Here is a 20,692-nt window from a genome sequence, read left to right on the forward strand (position 1 = left end):
TATATGCTTTCACTAATATGATTTTGCATATCCAAGACGAGCTCTAATTTTCTCCAGAACACTGCAGCTGGCACCTTCTCCCATACCAGGTTTTTTGAGACAGTCAACCCCATCCTCGCCAATTCCCCTGTCTGACCCATCTCACCAGGCAGCTTACAAAGTGGACTATCAAGACTGTCGCAGAGGGTTTGCTTAATTCCAAAATTCAGCTCCAAGGAGATCACACTTACTCCATCCTCAATCCTGCCCCTGGCCCCCGAAGTATAGTCTAAATATTAACACCTACAACACCCACAGTCACTATTGTAAATCTTGTGAAGAAGTTAAGCACTTTGATCTGTCCTCCCAACATGATAGGTGCTGCATGAAATTCAAGGATGATTATTATTATTGAAAAGGTTCATGTTTAAAATTCTTGTTATCGGCATTAAAAAATAACACTCACACTTGCAGATTTGAGACAATTTTTGCTTTTGTTTTTGTCTCATTTGCAATACATTATTATAACCTGTCAATATCTTACAAAAGGCACTTCATTGTCATTTCTATTAATTATCTTCATCTGCGGTATTAATCCATGGCTTAATTGGCCTTTTAAGTACTGTGACCTCTGAAAGCTCACTGCTCTTCTATGTTTCCTTAAGCACTAACCTTGGCAGTACAACACAGTAATAAGCACTGTATTTCTGCATAATGTTTCAGATCAATTAAGATGCAAAGCTTACCTACAATTCTCACATCAATCTCCTGTAATTAATGGTTTATGACCAACTTGACTTTTGCCTTCCATATTTATGCTTGACCTGGAAACTTTTCCTAACAACTGTTTCAATTGCAGGACTGTCTTATGTAGTGGGAAAATGAGAAAGAAGGGACAGTGGACTGTTTCTACCATTTAAAAAAATTGTGCTGACAGGATGATTTACTGACTGCATCCACATCCTAAATACCAGAGGATGTTTGTTCACACAGGATTGCAACATTACGGAGTCTAAATTGCAGGAGTGAAAAGGATTTTCCTAACTATATTAATAATAATCATTCCTTTGAAATAATCACCATTTATTATAGTGCCTTTCACGTCGAGAAGATGTCTCAAAATGCTTCACAGGATATACTGTAAAGTTGAGTGACTGTATTTGTTTTGTGGATGCACTAGTGGAACATGGACGTTTAACGGACACCCTATGGATGGCAATTCAGAGTTCACTGAACTCGGATCAGCACCCAAGACAAGTTTCAAGTAAAAACGCTGGGAATACTCAGCAGGTCAGGCAGCATCTATGAAGAGAGGAAAGTGAGTTAATGTCAGAACTAACAAAAGATCATCGATCTGAAACGTTAACTCACTTTCCTCTCTTATAGATGCTGGCTGACCTGTTGAGTGTAACCAGTGACTTTTATTTTAAATTTCAGATTTCTAGCGTGAGCAGTATTTTGTCTTTTTTGCCCCACAAGTTTCAGAGGATCAGTCAGAACACACCCCAAAATATACTTACAAATTATAATGTGCCACCTGCAAATTTACCCCAAAATTAATAACAACCTACTGTGCATTAGTGGATGCAAACAATATTGCTAAACACAAATCTTGGCAAAGTAAACAGTTGTTAAAGAAATTGGGAGGGGGGAAAAAAATATTCAAAAGAATCTATTTTGGAGACAGCCAAAAGCTATTGATTTTATTTATGTTTTTTGTTCCTTAAAATATTCTCCCATCTTCTCTTACAAGATTTAACACATTTACCCCCTCAGTATCGCACACAAGATGTTTTACATATTTGCGATCAGACAGTGAGTTTCAGCTATTCGACCACAGAGATTTCATAAGAATAATTTGGATGAAGAAGGCCCCTCTGATTTAATCCATCCAGAATACCCTTCCTACCCTCCTCTCATTGCCAGTGTCATCTTGATGAACTGTAAACAGGAGCACCGGATGATTTTGTCATTAATCTTTAATAATGCAGGTTCTAACTTTATGAACTCAATGATTGCTCACAAGATCGGTTATTGCGGGCAAGACCAATCTGCACAGGCTCCAGTAGGATTCACTGCATAACAATCAGGAACAGGAATTCTGGCTGATTTTCCTTCTCCCCAACCAAGGAACACTAAGGCCAATTAACACTGCTCCTGTAGTTCCAATTGAGTCTTCAAAGAACTGTTGACATATTTTGATTTTTTTTATTGCTGACTCTCTCTCTTGAAAGCACGGCCATTTTTCTGGGGCAGACTTCTACATGTCCTTTATCTCTTCCCTCATCCAGTACCTCTCAAATGTGAACCTAGTTATTATGAACGTCTTATGTGGCCATGGAGAGTAATCTAAGAAGCAAAGACCAAGTCTGTTCTCCCATGACTTGCACTCACATGTGCTATCCAGCAGAGGTCACTTGAGTGACATGACTATACTGTATGTACCCCAGGGAAATTGTAGTCCTTAACAGCCGCCATAGCTAACCTGGCTAGAGCAAGGTTCAAGCCGCCCCCTGAATATTCTGGACCTAAATGGCTTTGTGCTACACCATATCATGTCTCTTCTCTCTAAGCTATCAAGGGTTTGGACATGATTTTAATACTATACAAACATGTTTGAAAGTATCCAGTCTCCATCTCTGTGTGGGTCCGAGAGATGTTTCATGAAGGCCATTGTCAAGCCAAAATTGGTTCAGAGACAACTATTGAGTGTTGTGTCAGCTCCAAGCACCAATGTCTCTGAAATAAGTTATCAGTTTTCATCAGAATGTGTCAAGCTTTGATCAAAATGTCAACTGCAGCTAACAGAATTAATTATTATTTAGAATGTTTTTTTTAAAACATACGCAATATAACAAAATGATTGTTTTTAAGTTTGCAAAAAGTAGCATTTTCAATACCAGTACAAATCCCCCATTCTGCTAAATTGCTAATCTCAGTCATTGTACTTATTGAGCAGGTTCAAGAAACTTTCCCATATAGAATAATAACACTAATCCTTACATTTAATACAGCATCTTTCACATTAGGACGACATCTCAAAGTGCTTCACAGAATTAGTGGGCTGGTTCAAAAATGGCTCAGGATATGGCCTGGGAACAGGTCATTTGACCACTCTCTCAGTCCCAGGAGATAGGATTGTCCAAAAAGAAAGAAATTAAAGGATAACATAGATTTGAAGCATAATGGTAATTCAAATAGGTGCAGGGCGATGGCATTATAAGACACCTCACTAGAATTTTCTTATAACAAAGCCACCTGTGGACCTACAGTCACCAGACATACAGCACACCTGGCATGGAATGGCTGGCTTCCTGCATTTATGCACACCAGCTGGCCGGGACACCAGCCGGTCTATCTGTGCCAGACATTATACCAGTGTCATCTTGATGAACTGTAAGCAGGAGCACAGGATGATTTTGTCATTAATCCTTAATAATGCAGGATCTAACTTTATGGACTCAAGACACCATATTGTAATATATAATAATCCTTGCATTTGATATAGCGCTTTGAACGTCTTCTCAACGTCTCAAAGCGTTTCACAGAATATGCTGTAAAGTGTATTGACCGTATATTTGTGGGCGAAACGCGGCAGCCAATTGCGCACAGCAGTGTCCCATAAACAGTCGTGGATTGAAAATGACCTATTTATTATTGTTTTGTTTTGGAGGGATTATTATCAGGCGTGTGGAGTAAGGAAACCTGCTCAAGGTTTCGCCCTGCCTGGAATTGAACCCAGGTGGCTCACTTGCAAGGCGAGTGCTCTAACCACTGAGCTCCAGGACTCCACAAGGGATGGCTAAGTACATACATTTGCACCCAACATTCCTGTTTGTGGGATATTTCTGTGCACAACTAGACCTCCTAAAAAATTCACAGTTACTCTATTTCACAGTAAAATCCTGCAAAGTGCTTTGGGACATTCTCCCGACATGAAAGGCTCAATACAAATGTAATCTTGTTGTTGTTGTATACCAAATAGAAGAATTATTATATTTAGATTTTACAATGCAGTGAATTCTCAACCTAATCTCAAGAGAATACACCAAAACAGAGGAGAAGTATCTGGCCACAAAAAAGAGAATAAAATTAAAAAGAATATTAGAGGCAGAGATTCCTCACAGGTTTCACTTCTGTATCTCCTAACCAGGGGCGACTCCTGACTGTTTTCAGGGAACGTCCCAAAAAACATGTGCACAACTTACGTGCACTGAAGGAATGTATCGTAAGCAACCAAATGTTTTTTGTAGCGGGAGAAAAGGAAAACATTGTAACAGAAGATGTTGTGTTTGTTTTGGATTACCATTGTACCAAATATTATATTTATAAATAAATACTTTCAAAAAAAAAGTATCTCCCAACTATCAGTGTCAGAATTGAGCCAATCCTCCAGTTATCCAGTTCCTGAGCCAGGCGGGTCTGCAGTACTCCAGGGCACTGCTGATGACAGCACAGCCAGGCTCATCGCAGGGCTGCCAAGTCAGTGGGGGCAGATAATCTTCCATTAAACTCCCATTAAACCTGCAAGCAAAAGCCTTAGCGAGTAGGGCTGTCCTAGCTGGACAAGCAGCAGAAAAATTTGCCAGGCAGTGCTCTCAATGGCAAGCTATGCAGTATTAGCTGGTTAGACTCCAGGAGTATCCCAATGCACACTCTGGGGTTCTCAAGCCTTGGCTCTTGCCAACCTGGACCTAATACTTTCCGGAATTAGGTTAGTAGGATGTATCCCTCCAGGGAGGGAGTGCGCATTCCATTCCAATACATATTTCTGGAATTTCCATGTCGTAGGTGGGATCCATGGATACTCTCAAGTATGGTGATGGGTTTCCACACGTGTCAGACAAATGGCTGCCTAAAAAAAAAGTCAGAACTGCGCAGACACAAAAGCCCGGGAGTAGATCATCCAAACAATATCTAAACTGGGAAATGGTTTAGAGAGAAAATAAATATTAATGGAACAGACTAAATCAAATTTGAGTAAATTAGCTAGTGGAAATCAGTTCTTTTGTCAGTCATGTAGCACCTTCTATTGGCCATTTAGTGGTGGTTCTTCTACACATAGTCTGCCGTTGAAATTCATTTTATTAAAAACTTTATCTACACAGACAGAAAAAAACGGCAATAGTCTATCTCATCTGCAAGGTACTTGTGAAGTTAAAACAGGACTTACTGAGGTATATTGCTGAAACATCTTCACAAATCTTCTTAACATGTTAGACTTGTTAGAATACCATAACACAACAACAACAAGAATCTATTTATGGAGCGCCTTTCACCTCTTCTTAACATGTTTATGGTATTCTGACTAACTCTAGAGCCACTAAATTTAGATTAATTTCTAAAAAAAATAGCAAGTTTGGAAACTTTGTTTGATATATCATGAAAGCCAAAGAAATCTTTAAATATGTATTCAATTTATTTTGCCAAAATCTGAAAATTCAATCATGCAAACTTTTTAAAAATATCACCTATACAGTTTATAAGCAGTTTTCACCTCCTTTGCATTATATTAAGATTGTAGTTGTGGTGAGCATTTTTGATAAAGTTCCTGCACATTTGCATACTTTCATTTTAATCTGTTACCAAAGTTTTAGGTCAGCCTGGTAATACTCTTGAATTCAAGCCAGAAGTTTGTGATTAAAGCATCACGTTGGGACTTTGAACTCACAGTTTAGGTAGCGCTCTGTACAGTGCTTGGGAAATGCTGCATTGCCAGAGGTGCCATCCTTCTCAAGGTGGCATTAAACCATCTACCTGTTCAGGAGGATGTTAAAGATCCCGTGGCAACATTCAAAAAGAAAAGGGAGTTTGTTGAATCCCCCAGATAACTACCATTCCCCAGATAAAATAAGTAATTTACTTCATATTGGTGTGCAGTTTGGCTGTTACATTAGCCTGCTAAATATACACTTTCAGTAAATTCTGTGAAGCATTTTGAGACAACCTCCTGATACGAAATACAGGAATTATCATCTAAAACAACAGGGGCTGGTCATCAAAATAGCTTTGAAAGTGCTACAGAAATTGAAGAATTCAAATGATTGAAATTGCATTCTGGTCATCATGCATCATGAGGAAAAATGATAAATAAGATTGTACTGTTATTCATCAAACCAAAGTCTGAAACAAACAATAAGTGATCCCTTACCAAAAAGCAGAATATAATGATAATAATCCTTGAGTTTGATATCGTGTCTTATTTACATCTTCGCGACGTCTCAAAGCTCTTCACAGAATATATAGTAAAGTGAATTGCCTGTATATTTTGTGGGCGAAACGTGGCAGCCAATTTCGCACAACAGTGTCCCATAAACAGTCATGGATTGAAGTGACCAATTTTTTTTAATGGAATTGTTACCCCAGAAAGTCAACTAACAACCGGGCTCCTACTTACGTAAACAGAGGTGTGTGGAGTAAGGAAACTTGCACAACATTTCGCCCTGTTGTCAATTCAACCCAGATGTGTCGCTTGCGAGGCGAGTACCATAATCATAAACAACAGTGAAATCATAAACAAACCCCATGTAGCAGCTGCCAGAAGATAAGTAGGTGGGTTTTCTGCAAGAATAATGAAATTAAAGTCCAGGTATTAAAGATTAAGATCTCCATTTCGATATTCTAGTTAGTGTATGTGTGGGGTGGGGCGAGAATGATGGGTGTGTGTGTGTATATATATATATCACTCAGTTTCTATTTGTTTTGCCATCAAAGTGAACACCTGGCCATGGGCCTTAGGGGAAAGAAAATCACTTTCTGTGGCCTGCAAAAAGCAGCATTGGCATAAGTCTAAACCCAAGTCATAAACCTGTCATCTCAGCCAATGGAGATCTGAGGAAACAATGAAATCATTCAATAGAAGGTGGAGCGTGAGTGAAAGATGTTTTGGAATGCATTTGAGAAATGCATCTTTTTACCAACGAGGGAAAACTAAAGATTTTACTATTGAATATGTAAAAAAAAACACCATTTGTTTAATTTATCCCTTTCAAGTCAACTCACAAATATACAGTCAATTCACTTCACAGCATATTTTGTGAAGCGCTTTGAGATATCTAGAAGACGGGATAAGGCGCTATATCAAATGCAATGATTATTTTTATAGAACTTAAGCGGCTGAAATGATTTCCCTTCTGCTGAAACAATGTTTTACATTGTAACTAAAGTTATAGCACTGTTATATTTCATGTCATAGATATCATTTGTAGTTGTTAATTACAAAGTATTCCTTCAATGTTTCCACCATCCTGGCCACTCAAGCTTGCCAGCAAGCTATGTGGATTTAGCCGGTTAAACCCAACCATTATACCAACACACACTCTAAGATCCCTAAGCCTTGGCTCTTGTCAACTTATGGAGAGTCTGCATTCCATTCCACACACAGGGAAATTTTAATGTGTAGGTGGTATATGTGGAATCTCTGTCTGATTTGGATATTATTTAAACATGACAAAGTATGTATCAGATACCCGGCTACTCAAAAAAATGCTACTTAACAAAAACATTTTGACAAAATCTTACCCCCCAAAATCTCCACTCTATTTTTAGTTTGAAGTAACAAAAAGGGTTTTTGAAATAGCTGCATCAAATCATTGCGGGATTTTTTTTTAACCTTAGATACTCAGGTTTCTAAATGATCTAGGTGGCTTAGTAAAAGATAACAGTCTAAACTGGACAATTTATCTCAATTTGACAGCATAGATCCACCACCAGATCTCAATTAAGGGAATGCATGCCTATATGAACAGCATGAATGAGATCAGCAGATGGCGTTTTTTAAAAAAAAACTAATTGGCACAGATTCAAAAGGGGAAACTTTGTAGTGGAAAGAAAGCTGCAACTGAGCATAACTTTGAAATGGTCCAAAAAACCTAACACCTGCAGCATAATTATATCTCTTCAATTATTTTCGATAATGGCCAACTTGCCCACTCCACTGTTCATAATACAAGGATTTCTAGCCGTTAAGAAATTCCAATGACAAGACCTTTCTTCAGTGGCCATCTCAATTACATCATCAGAAAGTTTCCACATGCTGATATATAACAGATTTCACTGAAACTTTCCACACACTTGCAGTTTAAAGAATCCAAGTGCCAGAATCAGTACTTCTAGCATTATAATCCACTCACTGATACATATGTGACTTTTCAGTAAAATTCAAATCTACTTATTTTAATACCCTCGAGTATTGCCACTCAGTGTTTAATGCTACATCAATACTTTCTCCACACTACCCAACATTGAAAACATGGCAACATGAATTACATACACACTTATTAATCTGACTTAAATAGATCATTATTTATGAGTATTGTTAAAATCAACTAATCTCAGCTCACTCACTGGTTTAGCAAGTTTATCCACTGAATATTTAAGCTTTCAACTCCTAGGTTTCAGGTCTCTGCTAAGTTAGTTGATCTCAGGCAGGGATGCAATTGGGCTATATTCGGCTATACTGACATTGCTGTCAAAGCTCAATTATGAAGAACAATGACTTAGACAAGGTGCTGAAGTTTGCATAAAGAAGGCAAAAGGAATCAAATACCTTCAAGAAAACGGTGGATAAAGTAACGAGGATATAAAACAGCACATGCACATCCCACCCCATGACCTGCTGTATAAAGGAATAACTCAATCTCGCACAGACTTTACAAACAAAAGAACAAACATTGTATCAGCATTAGAATCAGTCAGAATCATAGTACATTGAATCAGAAAATTTCCTCATAAGGTAATTTACCCATTAAAAAAAACTTTTAGTCCCTTTAAAATCCAGATCAGTAGAATCATTTTGGCTCTTTTATGTATGTGGTAAGTAGACAATGGAGGCCCTAACTCTCGAAAATAATTTACTTGAAAATTAAGCATCACAATGAGAATTTTTTCTCTGATGGAGGAAAAAGATTCTGTTGGCTGACTAACAATGCTTACAATTGACTATTAGTGAAATGCCTCCTACACCAATTCATGGTTCTCAAGAACATAAATAGTGAATATATTTTATACATTATACAACACAAAGAGCTGAATAGGATAAATTTAGAACTGTTTAACGCTTAAAATTAATTTGATTTTTAATACCAATATAAAATCCTTACATTTTTTTGCCTAAAATTAGATTGGTTCAGCACCACAATGATCACCACAATCAAGTACTAGGTGCTTACTCATGACGACTATATTACTTCCCATTATAGCCAGCTTACATGACCATTCCCAATTTAGCTTCAGTATCGAAAGGGTTCTACTTTTAACTTTATAGTCACGACATCAACAACAACTTGCATTTATATAGCACCCTTCAAGTCTTAAACATGAAAAGGAAGGATTTAACAACTTTCAGAATCAGACCATTCTACTCATATTCCACCAACAATTTTCAGATACATCTACACCAACAAGGGATAAAATAGCCTAGAATCTTCACCCATTTAAAGCAAGCTAATACATATGAATCAAAAGGCCCACATCAGATTCTTATATTTAGTTTGAGCAATGTCATGCAATTCATACAAAATAGTGATAATACTATTCTGTTTTCGATCATAAAATATCCCAAATACTTATAACATTCCTTTATGCAGAAGTAATAAGCAAAGTAAAGAGTACACAAAAAATAGTCTTTACTTGACAGCACATCCTTTCTTTTATTACCCATCAGAATTTATAGACTACGTGTCATTTTCTGACAAGCTGCTACTACTGTATTTGTATGAGGAATGTGCATCATAGGCTCAATGCAATAATTAAATGTTCAATTTATGTTAATTCAATACAGTATAATTACATGGCTGTAAAGTGAAGCAGGATGATTAAAGCAGGTTATGAAATCAGAATTTAATACGAGCAGAAACAACAGCTGATTTTTTCCCCCCCTATCTGTAAGTCCAAGAATGCTAAGATCAAATTGACTGCTGTATATTGCCATTCTGGCACTGAAGAGAGAGCTCACCACATACTGGAGACACCAGGGCAGCAGGTTCTGGGTTCTGAAGGATAATATTAGGACAGACAGAAAGTATTTCTTTTCAGAGGGTACTGAACAGCTGGAACGATTAACTAGAGGAGAGTAATAGAGGTCAGAATGCTAAATTAATTTCAGAAACTGCTTGATGTTGAAATGAGAAGACAAACATGTGATTAATTGTGAAATATGAGATTAAAAGACCTGCAGGCCCTCATCGTCCATACGTCTCGTGATATCTGGGATCTTACCTGCTCTTTGTGGCCGTGTCAAACAGGTTGTGCAGGTGTAACCAACTAAACTACTGAGGCGAGAGAGGCGAGGGTTCTTTGCATATTTTGTTTTTGGAGAGAAGCTTCATTTCCTTGCATCAATAAAATGAATTCCAAACCTGCAGCTTGCAATATATTGCAACTGGTCAAAACATCCGCTTCAATTGTAGAATTCAAGACTATTTATCGGCACGGCATCACATACAACCCTGACCTCACCCCGCGAAAAAAAAATCAAACACTTTGTTTTAAAATGTTTTAAAGTGGCTCATTTTCTATACTACGACTCTCGCCTCTTAAGACAACGCAACGACTGAGGTCCCTTTGCCAACTTCACTATTTTAAGTCCCATTTGCTATTGCAAAACCCCCAAAAGGTCTGTCAACATTCTTCAACAAACCAAGTGCATCCCATCCATCCATAGGGGAAAGCAACAAACTGCACTGTGATCTGACGCCTCGTTTAATCGGTCTGTCGTGCAAACAAAACGTAGAATTATTATTGTTAAAATAAAAGATGTTTTCCTTTCGAGCTGCCTCTTCCAGTTGACATAAAAGACCAAATGAAATTTGAGCTGTGCAAGAGGGAAGAGGAGGAGGAGGAGGAGGAGGAAGAGGAGAATCAAAGAAGAATTTAATTATCAAATTTCGAAGAATCTGTGTTGGGGAACAAAAAAAAAGTTGGGAAAGAAAAGACTCCCGCAACAAGTCTGGGGATTTTCTGAAGATCCCCGGGTTACTGCCACCTTCAATGTGTTCGTTAGGGTTGGGGTTGGGATTGAGGGGGGAGTTTAAGGGGGTTGACACGTCCAGTCGGGGTCAAGAGACCCGAGTTCAATCCCAGGCAGAGGGCGAAACCTTGGGCAAGTTTCCTTACTCATTGGTCATTTTCAATCTACGACTGTTTGTGGGACATCGCTGTGCGCAATTGTCTGCCGCCTTCGCCCACAAATACACAATCAATTCACTTTACAGTGTGTTCTGTGCAGCGCTTTGGGACGTCCTCTTACCCGACGTGAAAAGCGCTCTATCAAATGCAAAGGATCATTATTATTATTATTAATTATTATTATTATTATAATGGTGAGCAAAAACAGCTGCAGCTGTCAATGTACTGTATCTGTGACTGTACCCACTGTTGAGGACAGGAGCAAAGGCAGTGGGTCTGCACCGAGGCTGAGTGGCCCGGAGTTTCCTGGGCGACTTGTCTGGCAGTGGAGCCCCGTCTGGCTCTGGTCTGCGAGGAAACAACACCGTGACACACCCGCTGCTAAACTCGGGACATTGTGAGCCGAAAGCGCAGCGCGTTTTTCTTTTACTCACTTCGCTTTCACTTCCCCAAAAAAAAAACACAACAACTTTCTTTCTCTCTCTCTCTCTCTTCCTCTCGCCCTCCGTCTGTGTGTGTGTGTGTGTGTGTCCGCAGTGGGTGCGCATGTCCGGCCCTGACGTGCCGCAGTGTGTGTGTGTGTGTGTGTGTGTGTGTGCGTCTCCCTCTCCACACTCCCCCATTGGAGACAACACTCAAACGCCCTCTCTCAAAGGCTGACGTGGACCTCGCAGCTGTAATTGATTGATTGATTGATTGATTGAGTGATTCATTGATTGATTACACCACAGTTCCACCGCATCGACCAGCCGGCGCCAGCGCCCGGCGAGCGCCGCCGGAGCATCTTCACCGCTCCTCGCCTGTGACAGCCACTTTCTTTCCACTTAGGAAAGCGTACGCGCGCCCCGCCCGCGCGCGGTCTTCCCCACGACGCCGGATACGCGGGCGCGAAGTGAAGCTGAATAGTTAAAAAGCACAATCCCGGGCAGAAAAGACAACATCGTTGCCCCACTCCGCCACTGGGAAGCGCTCCGGGGACGCCAGCCCACGTGAAGGGCGCTATATGAGTGCAAGTTGTTGTTGCGCTTTCAGAGAGTAAAGCAAGTTCACAAAGGGTTGAATAGGGCCCAGGTTGAATACAGATGTAGAACTCTGTATGGCTGGTTCGGATAGCCCCCAAGTTTGATATGTTTGCATGCGTCAGGTTAACTAAAAGAAAATGGATCGAAAGCTTGAAAGTTCTGAAACTATTTGCAGTTTTAACCACTCCACGAACTCCCAAAGTTGTCTTACTCATGACATGGCATTGCCCGCAGAAGCCAGTAATCCTTCACCCAAGAGTGGTCATTATGCAAGTTTGAGTCTAGACAAGGAAGAGCAGCAAGTGAATCAATTGTGGGGAGCATCATAATAAAATGCAATTTTGTCTTCAGCAAAGATTCAAGCACACACCTTGTAACACTGTGCCGTCCCTTGACAATGTTTAAGTGAGAACTCTACCTTATTTAAATCTCCCCCCTCCCCTCCTCCAGCTAGGGTTACTAAAGCTAGCTGTAACATCTGCTAAATATATCTATTCTGCCTCCTTCCAGCTCAGTACCATACTAGATAGTGCATTCACATGGCTTCACACTAAATATTGGTCGTTATTAAGATATATTAAAATTATTACCTCACCAAAACACAATTATCCATGAATTCTTTATTCTTAAAAAGGGTACCTCAACAATTGATCCCAACTTTTATTCAATAGTTCTTATTTGGTGGAACACCCTGCCCTTTTTAAATTCAAAATACCAAACCGGATTTTTGGTTGTAAATATATAGGTTGTCGATGCATCCAATTGATTCATATGAACATTTTCACACAGCTATTGAGATTATACTGCATAAATTTACATTCACCATGTAAAATACAGACCAACCTATTCATGACAAATGTCATTAGCTGACAAGAAACATGCTCAAAGAGGGCAAGCTTTATATAAGAACTAGAAGTCCATTCGAAGAACTGTTGATATTTATTTACTATCCCAAAAAGCCAAGTAAACTACACACCACATAGTGCACTCCAGCTTTAGGACAATTTGAGAAAGAAGATGCAAAAATAAAATTTTGCATGTTTGTCCCTGGTGCTGATTTGCTATTCCAAACACAGTTTGAGAGTTAACCTGATGACCTGGGACCATGGGAAAGACTTCAAAGCCTCATGTTTGGTTCAACAGAAGAGTAGAATGATTAGCTGTTAGAATGATTCAACCATGATTAACATGAAACATAATAAAAAGTGACACAGAAGTAGAAAAAATATTCAAATTGAAAAGAGCAGCTGGTATGCAAGCATTAAATCAGCCATATCTAATTGAAAGCCATATTTTCTCTTTATACAAAGAAATACTACAGATGCACCTGACAAGACGATCAGCATTATGTAGTTTGACAAATTCTATTTTTGTGTGTCAATGTTCATCATCAGGATTAGATTTTAATCATAGTCCATTTTGGAAAAATGTATAATAGTAGATACAAATCAATTTCCCACAAAAAAGTGATTTAAGTAAGATTGTAACAAATTCACTACACAGTTTATACCTTTTCCTAGATCTTCTGTTTTTTGTACCCATACACCAGGAAATACCTTTTTTGTAATTCATTCCTCTGCAGATCATTTAATTAGATAATTTAATTGGTGCATTGATATGTTTCTAATGGACTTCATGTCCATTCTATCTTTCACAAATAAAGTGCCGATGAGTCTCAATTTACTAGCAATCCATGAACAAGAGAAATTCCATGAGTAATCCATTCGGCGGTTAACTAGAAAATTAAACTAAAAAAATGTATTAGTTTTCCAAGATTTATTTTGTTAATAAAACCCAACTAACAATTTTTCTAGCATAGGGTAGGGTTACAAAAAACAGATCAAATATAGGTCTTCTTGCTAGATGGTTTGTTGCCAAAGGACTTTTTTTCCTGTCAATAACAAGGTTTAATTTATTGATTACATTCAATTACTTGCCAACTCCTCGTTACATGTGTTGTGTAACAATTTAATATCTGTTAAAACACAAAGTGTCTACAAAGATAAATCACAGAACCAAGATGTTCACAGGTTCACATTTTAAAGACACGTACTATAACTTCTTAGGTGAGTTTCTTAGGTCAGCTGCCAAACATAATAATAATAATCCTTGCATTTGATATAGCGCTTTTCACGTCAGGAGGACGTCCCAAAGCACTTCACAGAACACACTGTAAAGTGAATTGACCGTATATTTGTGGGCGAACGCGGCTCCAAGGTGTCGTTTGACAACTGAATGTTGGAATCGAGTGAGCTCTCTGTAGCGGACTCGGTAGTCTGGTTCCTGAGCCAGGTGGGTCCGCAGTACTCCAGGGCACTGCTGATGACAGAACAGCCAGCCTGGTTCATCAGCATGACTCGGATGGGCAGATCAGTCACTGGGGGCAGGGAATGCTCCCATTCAGTCCTGTTAACCCCACAAACCAAAGCCCTAACGGGTAGGGAGTTCTAGATAAACAAGGAGCGGGAAAGCTTGCCAGACAGTGCTATCAATGGCAAGCTATGTGGTTTTAGCTGGTTAGATTTCACCAGCGCCCCCAAGCCTCGGTTCTTGCCAACCTGCGCCTAATACTTTCCAGAATTAGGTAACAGAATGTGTCCCTCCAGGGTCAGAGTGCATATTCCATTCCAACAACAATCTCTGGGATTTCCATGTGTAGGTGGGATGCATGGAAATCTCAGTTTGGTTTGGATACTCTTAAGCACGGTGATGGGTGTTTCTGCATGGGTCAGACACCCGACTGACCAAAAGGAATAGTTCAGTTTGTTCCAAATATCCAACAGTTAAGAATTCATTTAATTTTTTTTAATAAAACTCAAAGTCTTTGTACATCTCTTCTCACAATATATCTACCAAGCTAGTCTCTTTCGATGTTTCAGCTTGTTTTTTGAGTTTCGTTTTTCTTTGATCCTCTTTCTTTGTCTGGGATGCATCCACACTGGATATTGACCATGTTCATTCAAAAGGCTCTTTTTGTTCCTTTTCTTATCTATGTCCATAGTAGCTGCACCATCTATATATACAAAAACATGGCTCGTTTATACAGTCATAAAACAAGAATGTTTCAAAATCTTTTATATATATACAAATTGAAAATTCCAAACTCATAATACATCTAATTGTCAAATTTGCTTCTCTCTCTTATTAAAGTGTCCCATTGAGCTCCTGACCTACAGTCATGTCTGCTGCTAGAAAGCATACCAATCAGGATGTAATAACCTGCTGCGATCAAAATTAATTTTCCTCACAAAATATAGTGAATTCGCTTTAAAGCACATTTTTTGAAGCATTTTGAAACACCTCAAAGAGGTGCTATATCAAATATACATATTATCACCTCTAGGAAATCACAAATTATTGATATTGAAGTGTTAACCTTCATAATCTTTTCTTATTTAATACTAAAAATGAACTCTCTGCATTAATACCCAGCTCTCGTTACCAGAAGGAACACTTTATGACATTTTTCACTCAGATAAACCTGGAGCAGCACAAAGGATGAATTTGAGGCTGAAGAAAAATGATAGTGGAGACAACTGCAAGGGATTTTCTTGACCAGTTAAATATTATGAATTAAAAAGGTATTACAATAAAACTCGCATAGGTCTTATCTTTATAAATCGTATATTTCATCAGTCATACATGCACCTGAGTCCCTTTCAGTTTCCAATCAAAAACACTTAAGATTTCTTTGCACTAGTCATATTTTATAAGGGCAAATCACCTCCTAACTTGTAACACCACTCCCCTATCCTCCATTATCCTCACACTTACTGGCTGCATTGAATCGTGGGAAACATAGTCTTGACCTGTTGTGGAATGTGCAAAAGAACTTCATTTCACGCGATTCCAATGTTTTACAGTAAGTGCTCATATAGAGACAGATCAAAACTACATTTCTTGCGATTCAATGCAACCGGTAAGTGCATACGCGGTGACAGGTCAAGACACACTAAATTGTGGAAAGGGTAGAAGTCTTGACCTGCCCCCGCATGTGCCCTTAACAGCTGCATTGAATTACACATGCACAGTGTAGATTTTTGATTAAATCGGATTTTATACCACTTATGCAAGTTTGCTTAGGTTTCGAACTTCGCGCAAGTCATAATAATGTTATGGTTCTGACCTATACAACTTAAGCGAGTTTTAGGCAGTTGTATTTATCATTGTGCATGTTTGAAACATTCCTTTTCTGGAAATAAAAGTATGTTGAACAAGAAATATCCACCGATTCTTTGATCCATTTACATTATTCTCAACATGTAATCATTTCTATTCATTAATAATTTCTTGCTGAATGATCAAAAACAGACATATAAAGTCTTTATAAAATGGTTCTGATTTGAATAGAAATTCCTCCTTCCTTTCCATAAGCAATTATATTTCAAGTGTGAACCTGAACAGAATATACCACATTAACCGCTAGTTGTGAGGAGAGTATGTATTTCATTCCAATACACGGGAATTTGCATGTGATGTTGGGATGCCTGGAACTCTGTTTGGTTTGGATACTCTTAAGCACGCTGATAGGCACAGAACAGACAAAAAAAACACTTTGAACTTGCTTTTAAGGGAAATAACACTGAGCTAGAAGGAAGAAAAAATAATGTAGCAGTGGTTGAAGTAACAAATAAAAAAATGCAACAGTAATATTTGGTTCTGACTTGTCTATTATATATGCTGAGGAATTGAACAAAATACTGCAGTCACATTTTTCTGCTTACCATTTTCTCCTTGTGTTTGTACTTCATTTGGCTTCTGTTTGAACTTTTCAGGAGAGACAACAGTTGTAACTTCTTTCAAATCATTCATAGTAATATCACCATTGCCATCCATGCCAAGGACTTTTTTCAGCCGAGAAAGCTCTTTTGGTGCATATCTTTTCCTCTTTTCTGCTCTCATCTTCCGCTTCCATTTACTTCTCAAACTTTTTGCCATTTTTGGTTCTGTATTTTCCCAAGGCAAAAAAAGTTACATTAAACACAACACACCTCTATCTAAATGTATAAAATGGTCACATTTATTTATCAATGTCAAATTAATTTCACTATATATTTTTTTAATCTATGCTATTAACCCATTTTGCTTTTTAAGTAAGATATACTTGTGCAATGGCCAAAGGGATAGCTTTAGACCGTTCCATTTTAAATAAAATGTGGTGGTGTCAGTAAAACCTATTCACATTTAAATGTTATTTTGGAAAGTTCTTCAATAGGCATATTGGTTGGGGATCTCATTGCCTCAAAACAATACTTGTCCTCAAAGATGATACAAGATTTCTGCCAGCAGAGACCCATATTAAGTAATAAAACTTGTACCAAAATGTTTTTAGTCTATTATAATCAGTAGGTTTATACTGATATTCCTTCCTCTCTTTGATCTTTGCCTCTTGATTCATGTTGTTCCTGGTACAATTAGATTTCTCATGATTGAAGAGTAACAATTAAGTCTATTTATACGTCTGTTTGTGTTCATTTTCTTTATCAGATTCATTGAAATTAGCTGTTTAAAAATATTCATTGTAAATATGATTTGTTGTTGGTACATTTGCAACATTAATGCACATATTGTACCACAAGCAGTGGTAATTAAGATACTGTGAAAAAGTTTTCCAACAGATCCCATGGTAGTGTAAAACAGAGGAGTTTTTCTCACAGTGCCTTGGCCAACAATCCCCCAGAAAAAATTGGTGATTCACTTCATGGTTATTTGTGGGTCATGGCCTTGCTCCCCAATACCACTGCGCCCAGCCTCACCACTGGTGGGCGAGCGTTCAGCCACTCTGCCCCTGCCTTCTGGAATTCCATCCAACAATCCCTCCACCTCACCCCCTCCCTTGCCTCCTTCAAGACCCATCTCAAGACTTTTCTCTTCGACCGTGCCTTTGATCACCTCCCTGCCTTCCACCCTCTCCGATCCCAAACTCCAGCTCGGGTCCGAAATACTGAACGTTCAACGCCTTGGGACATCCTCCCGACGTGAAAGGCCCTATACAAATATAATTTTGTTGTTGTTGTTGCTGTGTGCAATTTGGCTGTCGCTTTTGGCTGCAAGAAACATAGTGGCTACACTCTACACTCTACAGTAAATCCCATTATGCGATTGGAGATGGTTCAATGACTGGATAAAGTCCTCTCAAGGCATTTCAAATGCAAACATTAACAAGACAGAGCTCATGTAAACACCAATTGAAACTTAAATTAAATAAAAATGGGCAATTTATTTACAACTATTTCCATTATAAAACAGTAATTTCAGCAGTCAATTATCACTCACCCAACCTATCCTTTTGCAACAAATCAGCAGTTTAAGATCCAATTGATTAATAATTATTGTATGTGATGTAGCATTTTGTCATGTCAAAATGTTTTTTTTCCTTATTAGGGATAGTGGCTCTGTATTGTTAAATAATAATCTTTGTATTTGGGCAACACCTTGCACATCAAGCATTTCTCAGGATTTACTGTTAAGTACAGCAATTCGGTATTTGTTGGTAAATGTGTCAAGCCACAGCAATGTCGCATAGATAGCTATGAAGTGAATGACCAATTTTAGTTGGGTGACTGCAGGACAAGACACCAAGAGAAACTAACTTTCCTTTTTGAAGAGTGTCATGTACAATAATTCATTTGAACTGGTAGACAGAACCTCAGTTTAACATCTCAACAGAAGAACCAGCACCCCCAACAAGAAGCACTGAATTGGGAGTGGATTTTAAGGCTGTATGTGAGATCTAAGTCCAGAAGTGGGACTTGAATGTACAATCTTCTGACTCAGACTCAACTGAACGAGGCTGATACCGTATATAGATTATGTCCACAAATATTGAGTTAAACACTTCAAGATATTGTCCCAAATGACTGATGCTGTCTAAATACAAGTTCTTATTGTGTTGAATTACATCAGGCATAAGTTACAAACGCTCCCCCCCAAAAAAAACCACATACAGCCCACACCCACAAAGGGCAGAGCATGGCTGGCAGGCAGACAGCCAGACAGCTAAACACAAAGGAAGACACAAAACACATACACACAAACCATAAAATAATAATAATAATCCTTGCATTTGATATAGCGCTTTTCACGTCGGGAGGACGTCCCAAAGCGCTTCACAGAACACACTGTAAAGTGAATTGACTGTATATATGTGGGCAAACGCAATTGCGAGCCAATTGCGCACAGCAATGTCCCACAAACAGTCATAGATTGAAAATGACCCAATTTATTATTATTTTTGGTTTTGGAGGGATTATTATTAGGCTCTGTGTGGAGTAAGGAAACTTGCCCAAGGTTTCGCCCTCTGCCTGGAATTGAACTCAGGTCTCTCACTTGCAAAGCGAGTGCTCTAACCACTGAGCTACAGGACTCCACAAGTACAAGAGTCAGACACACAGAGGGAGACACAGATAAAACACAGACACGCCACAAAGCAGGAGTCAGAGAGAAACACAGAGACTCAGACACACATACTGTACACACACCATACAGCAAGTCAGAGAGACACACAGACACACAGAAAGGGAGAGACAAGTATATACACACCACAGAGGAAGGGTCAGACAGAGAGAGAGAGAGAGTCAGACAGAGAGAGGCAGCGCCATCAGGGACACACACAGGAGCAGTGTATGTGGCTGCGAGGTCTCGCCACGCCTAGGCCTGAGCCCCGATTCTCGGGGTGGGGGCTGGGCCTGGGGCTGGGCCTGAGCCGCCGATTCTCGGGGTGGGGGCTGGGCCTGGAGCTGGGCCTGGGGCAGGGAAGCGAGGGACAGTAGGCGAATAAGTCAGAGCCGCCGTGTGTTCTCGCTGATCACTCCGGGCTTTGCCGGAGCCGCCGAGGAGCTGACAGGTACTCACTTTTTACCCGGAGCTCAACGGCCGCCGCGCGTTCGCACCAGCACGTGCCCGCGAAAAGGCATCCTGGGAAGTCGGAGGACCCGCGCGGTCCTCCCAGCGCCGCCTCCCATACGGTCAGGTCAGTGCGTCACCGCGTCATCACCACTCCCCCCCCCCCCCCCCACCCCCGGGATATAACAATAATAATCCCCGCATCTCATATCTCATACAGCGCCTCATCGCGTCAGGAGGACGTCACAAGGGGCTTCACGTGACGTCTCGTCCTCACCTTCCAGGCCCTGCAATGGCCTTACCCTCTCCGACCTACTGACCCCCAAACAACCTGTCCGCTCCCTCCGGCCGCCTCCACCCCCCCCTCACCCCACCGCTCCCCCCGGCCCGGCCCGGCCCAACCCCACCATCGGCGGTCGGGCCTTCAGCCTCTGTGCCCCCCCCCCCACCCTCTGGAACTCCATCCCACCTTCCCTTTCCCTCGCTCCCTCCCTCGCTCCCTCCCTCGCTCGCCTCCTTCGAGACGTCCTCCCGACGTGAATGGCGCTTTACAAATGTCATTTTGGATTGGATTGGATTTGCTGTAAAGTGGAGTGACTGTGCGTTTGCGCGCACAGCAACGCCCCCCCCCCCCACCACCCACCACCACCCGCAAACAGCAACACAATGAAGGATCAATTTTTATTTTTGATGGGTTGTTGGCCAGGACACAGGGAGAA

General features: G+C 39.9%; 2 protein-coding genes across 7 annotated transcripts in view; both read right to left on the reverse strand.

The window, feature by feature from the left end:
* LOC103186108 (small integral membrane protein 29-like) overlaps positions 1–11,560 on the reverse strand; it is a 108,078-nt gene extending 96,518 nt beyond the window's left edge. For 3 of the 6 annotated variants that reach the window (XM_007904953.2, XM_007904952.2, XM_007904951.2), the window contains exon 1: positions 10,198–10,756. The gene's annotated coding sequence lies outside the window, so the exon portion shown is untranslated. Of the gene's footprint in view, positions 1–9,934; positions 9,960–10,197; positions 10,757–11,540 lie in introns of those variants that run through there. The other 3 variants (XM_007904949.2, XM_042335838.1, XM_042335837.1) reach the window with 3 other exon arrangements.
* A 3,375-nt stretch (positions 11,561–14,935) lies between these two features.
* llph (LLP homolog, long-term synaptic facilitation factor) lies at positions 14,936–20,040 on the reverse strand. The gene is given in 3 exon segments (NM_001292795.1): positions 14,936–15,141; positions 16,853–17,074; positions 19,983–20,040. Coding segments are annotated over 2 exon segments (378 nt in total). The 5' UTR covers positions 17,067–17,074; positions 19,983–20,040; the 3' UTR covers positions 14,936–14,977.
* Positions 20,041–20,692: the final 652 nt, after the last annotated feature.

The sequence above is a fragment of the Callorhinchus milii genome, unplaced genomic scaffold (genome assembly GCF_018977255.1).
Source record: "Callorhinchus milii isolate IMCB2004 unplaced genomic scaffold, IMCB_Cmil_1.0 Scaffold5, whole genome shotgun sequence".
In the NCBI taxonomy this organism is placed as follows: Eukaryota; Metazoa; Chordata; class Chondrichthyes; order Chimaeriformes; family Callorhinchidae; genus Callorhinchus; species Callorhinchus milii.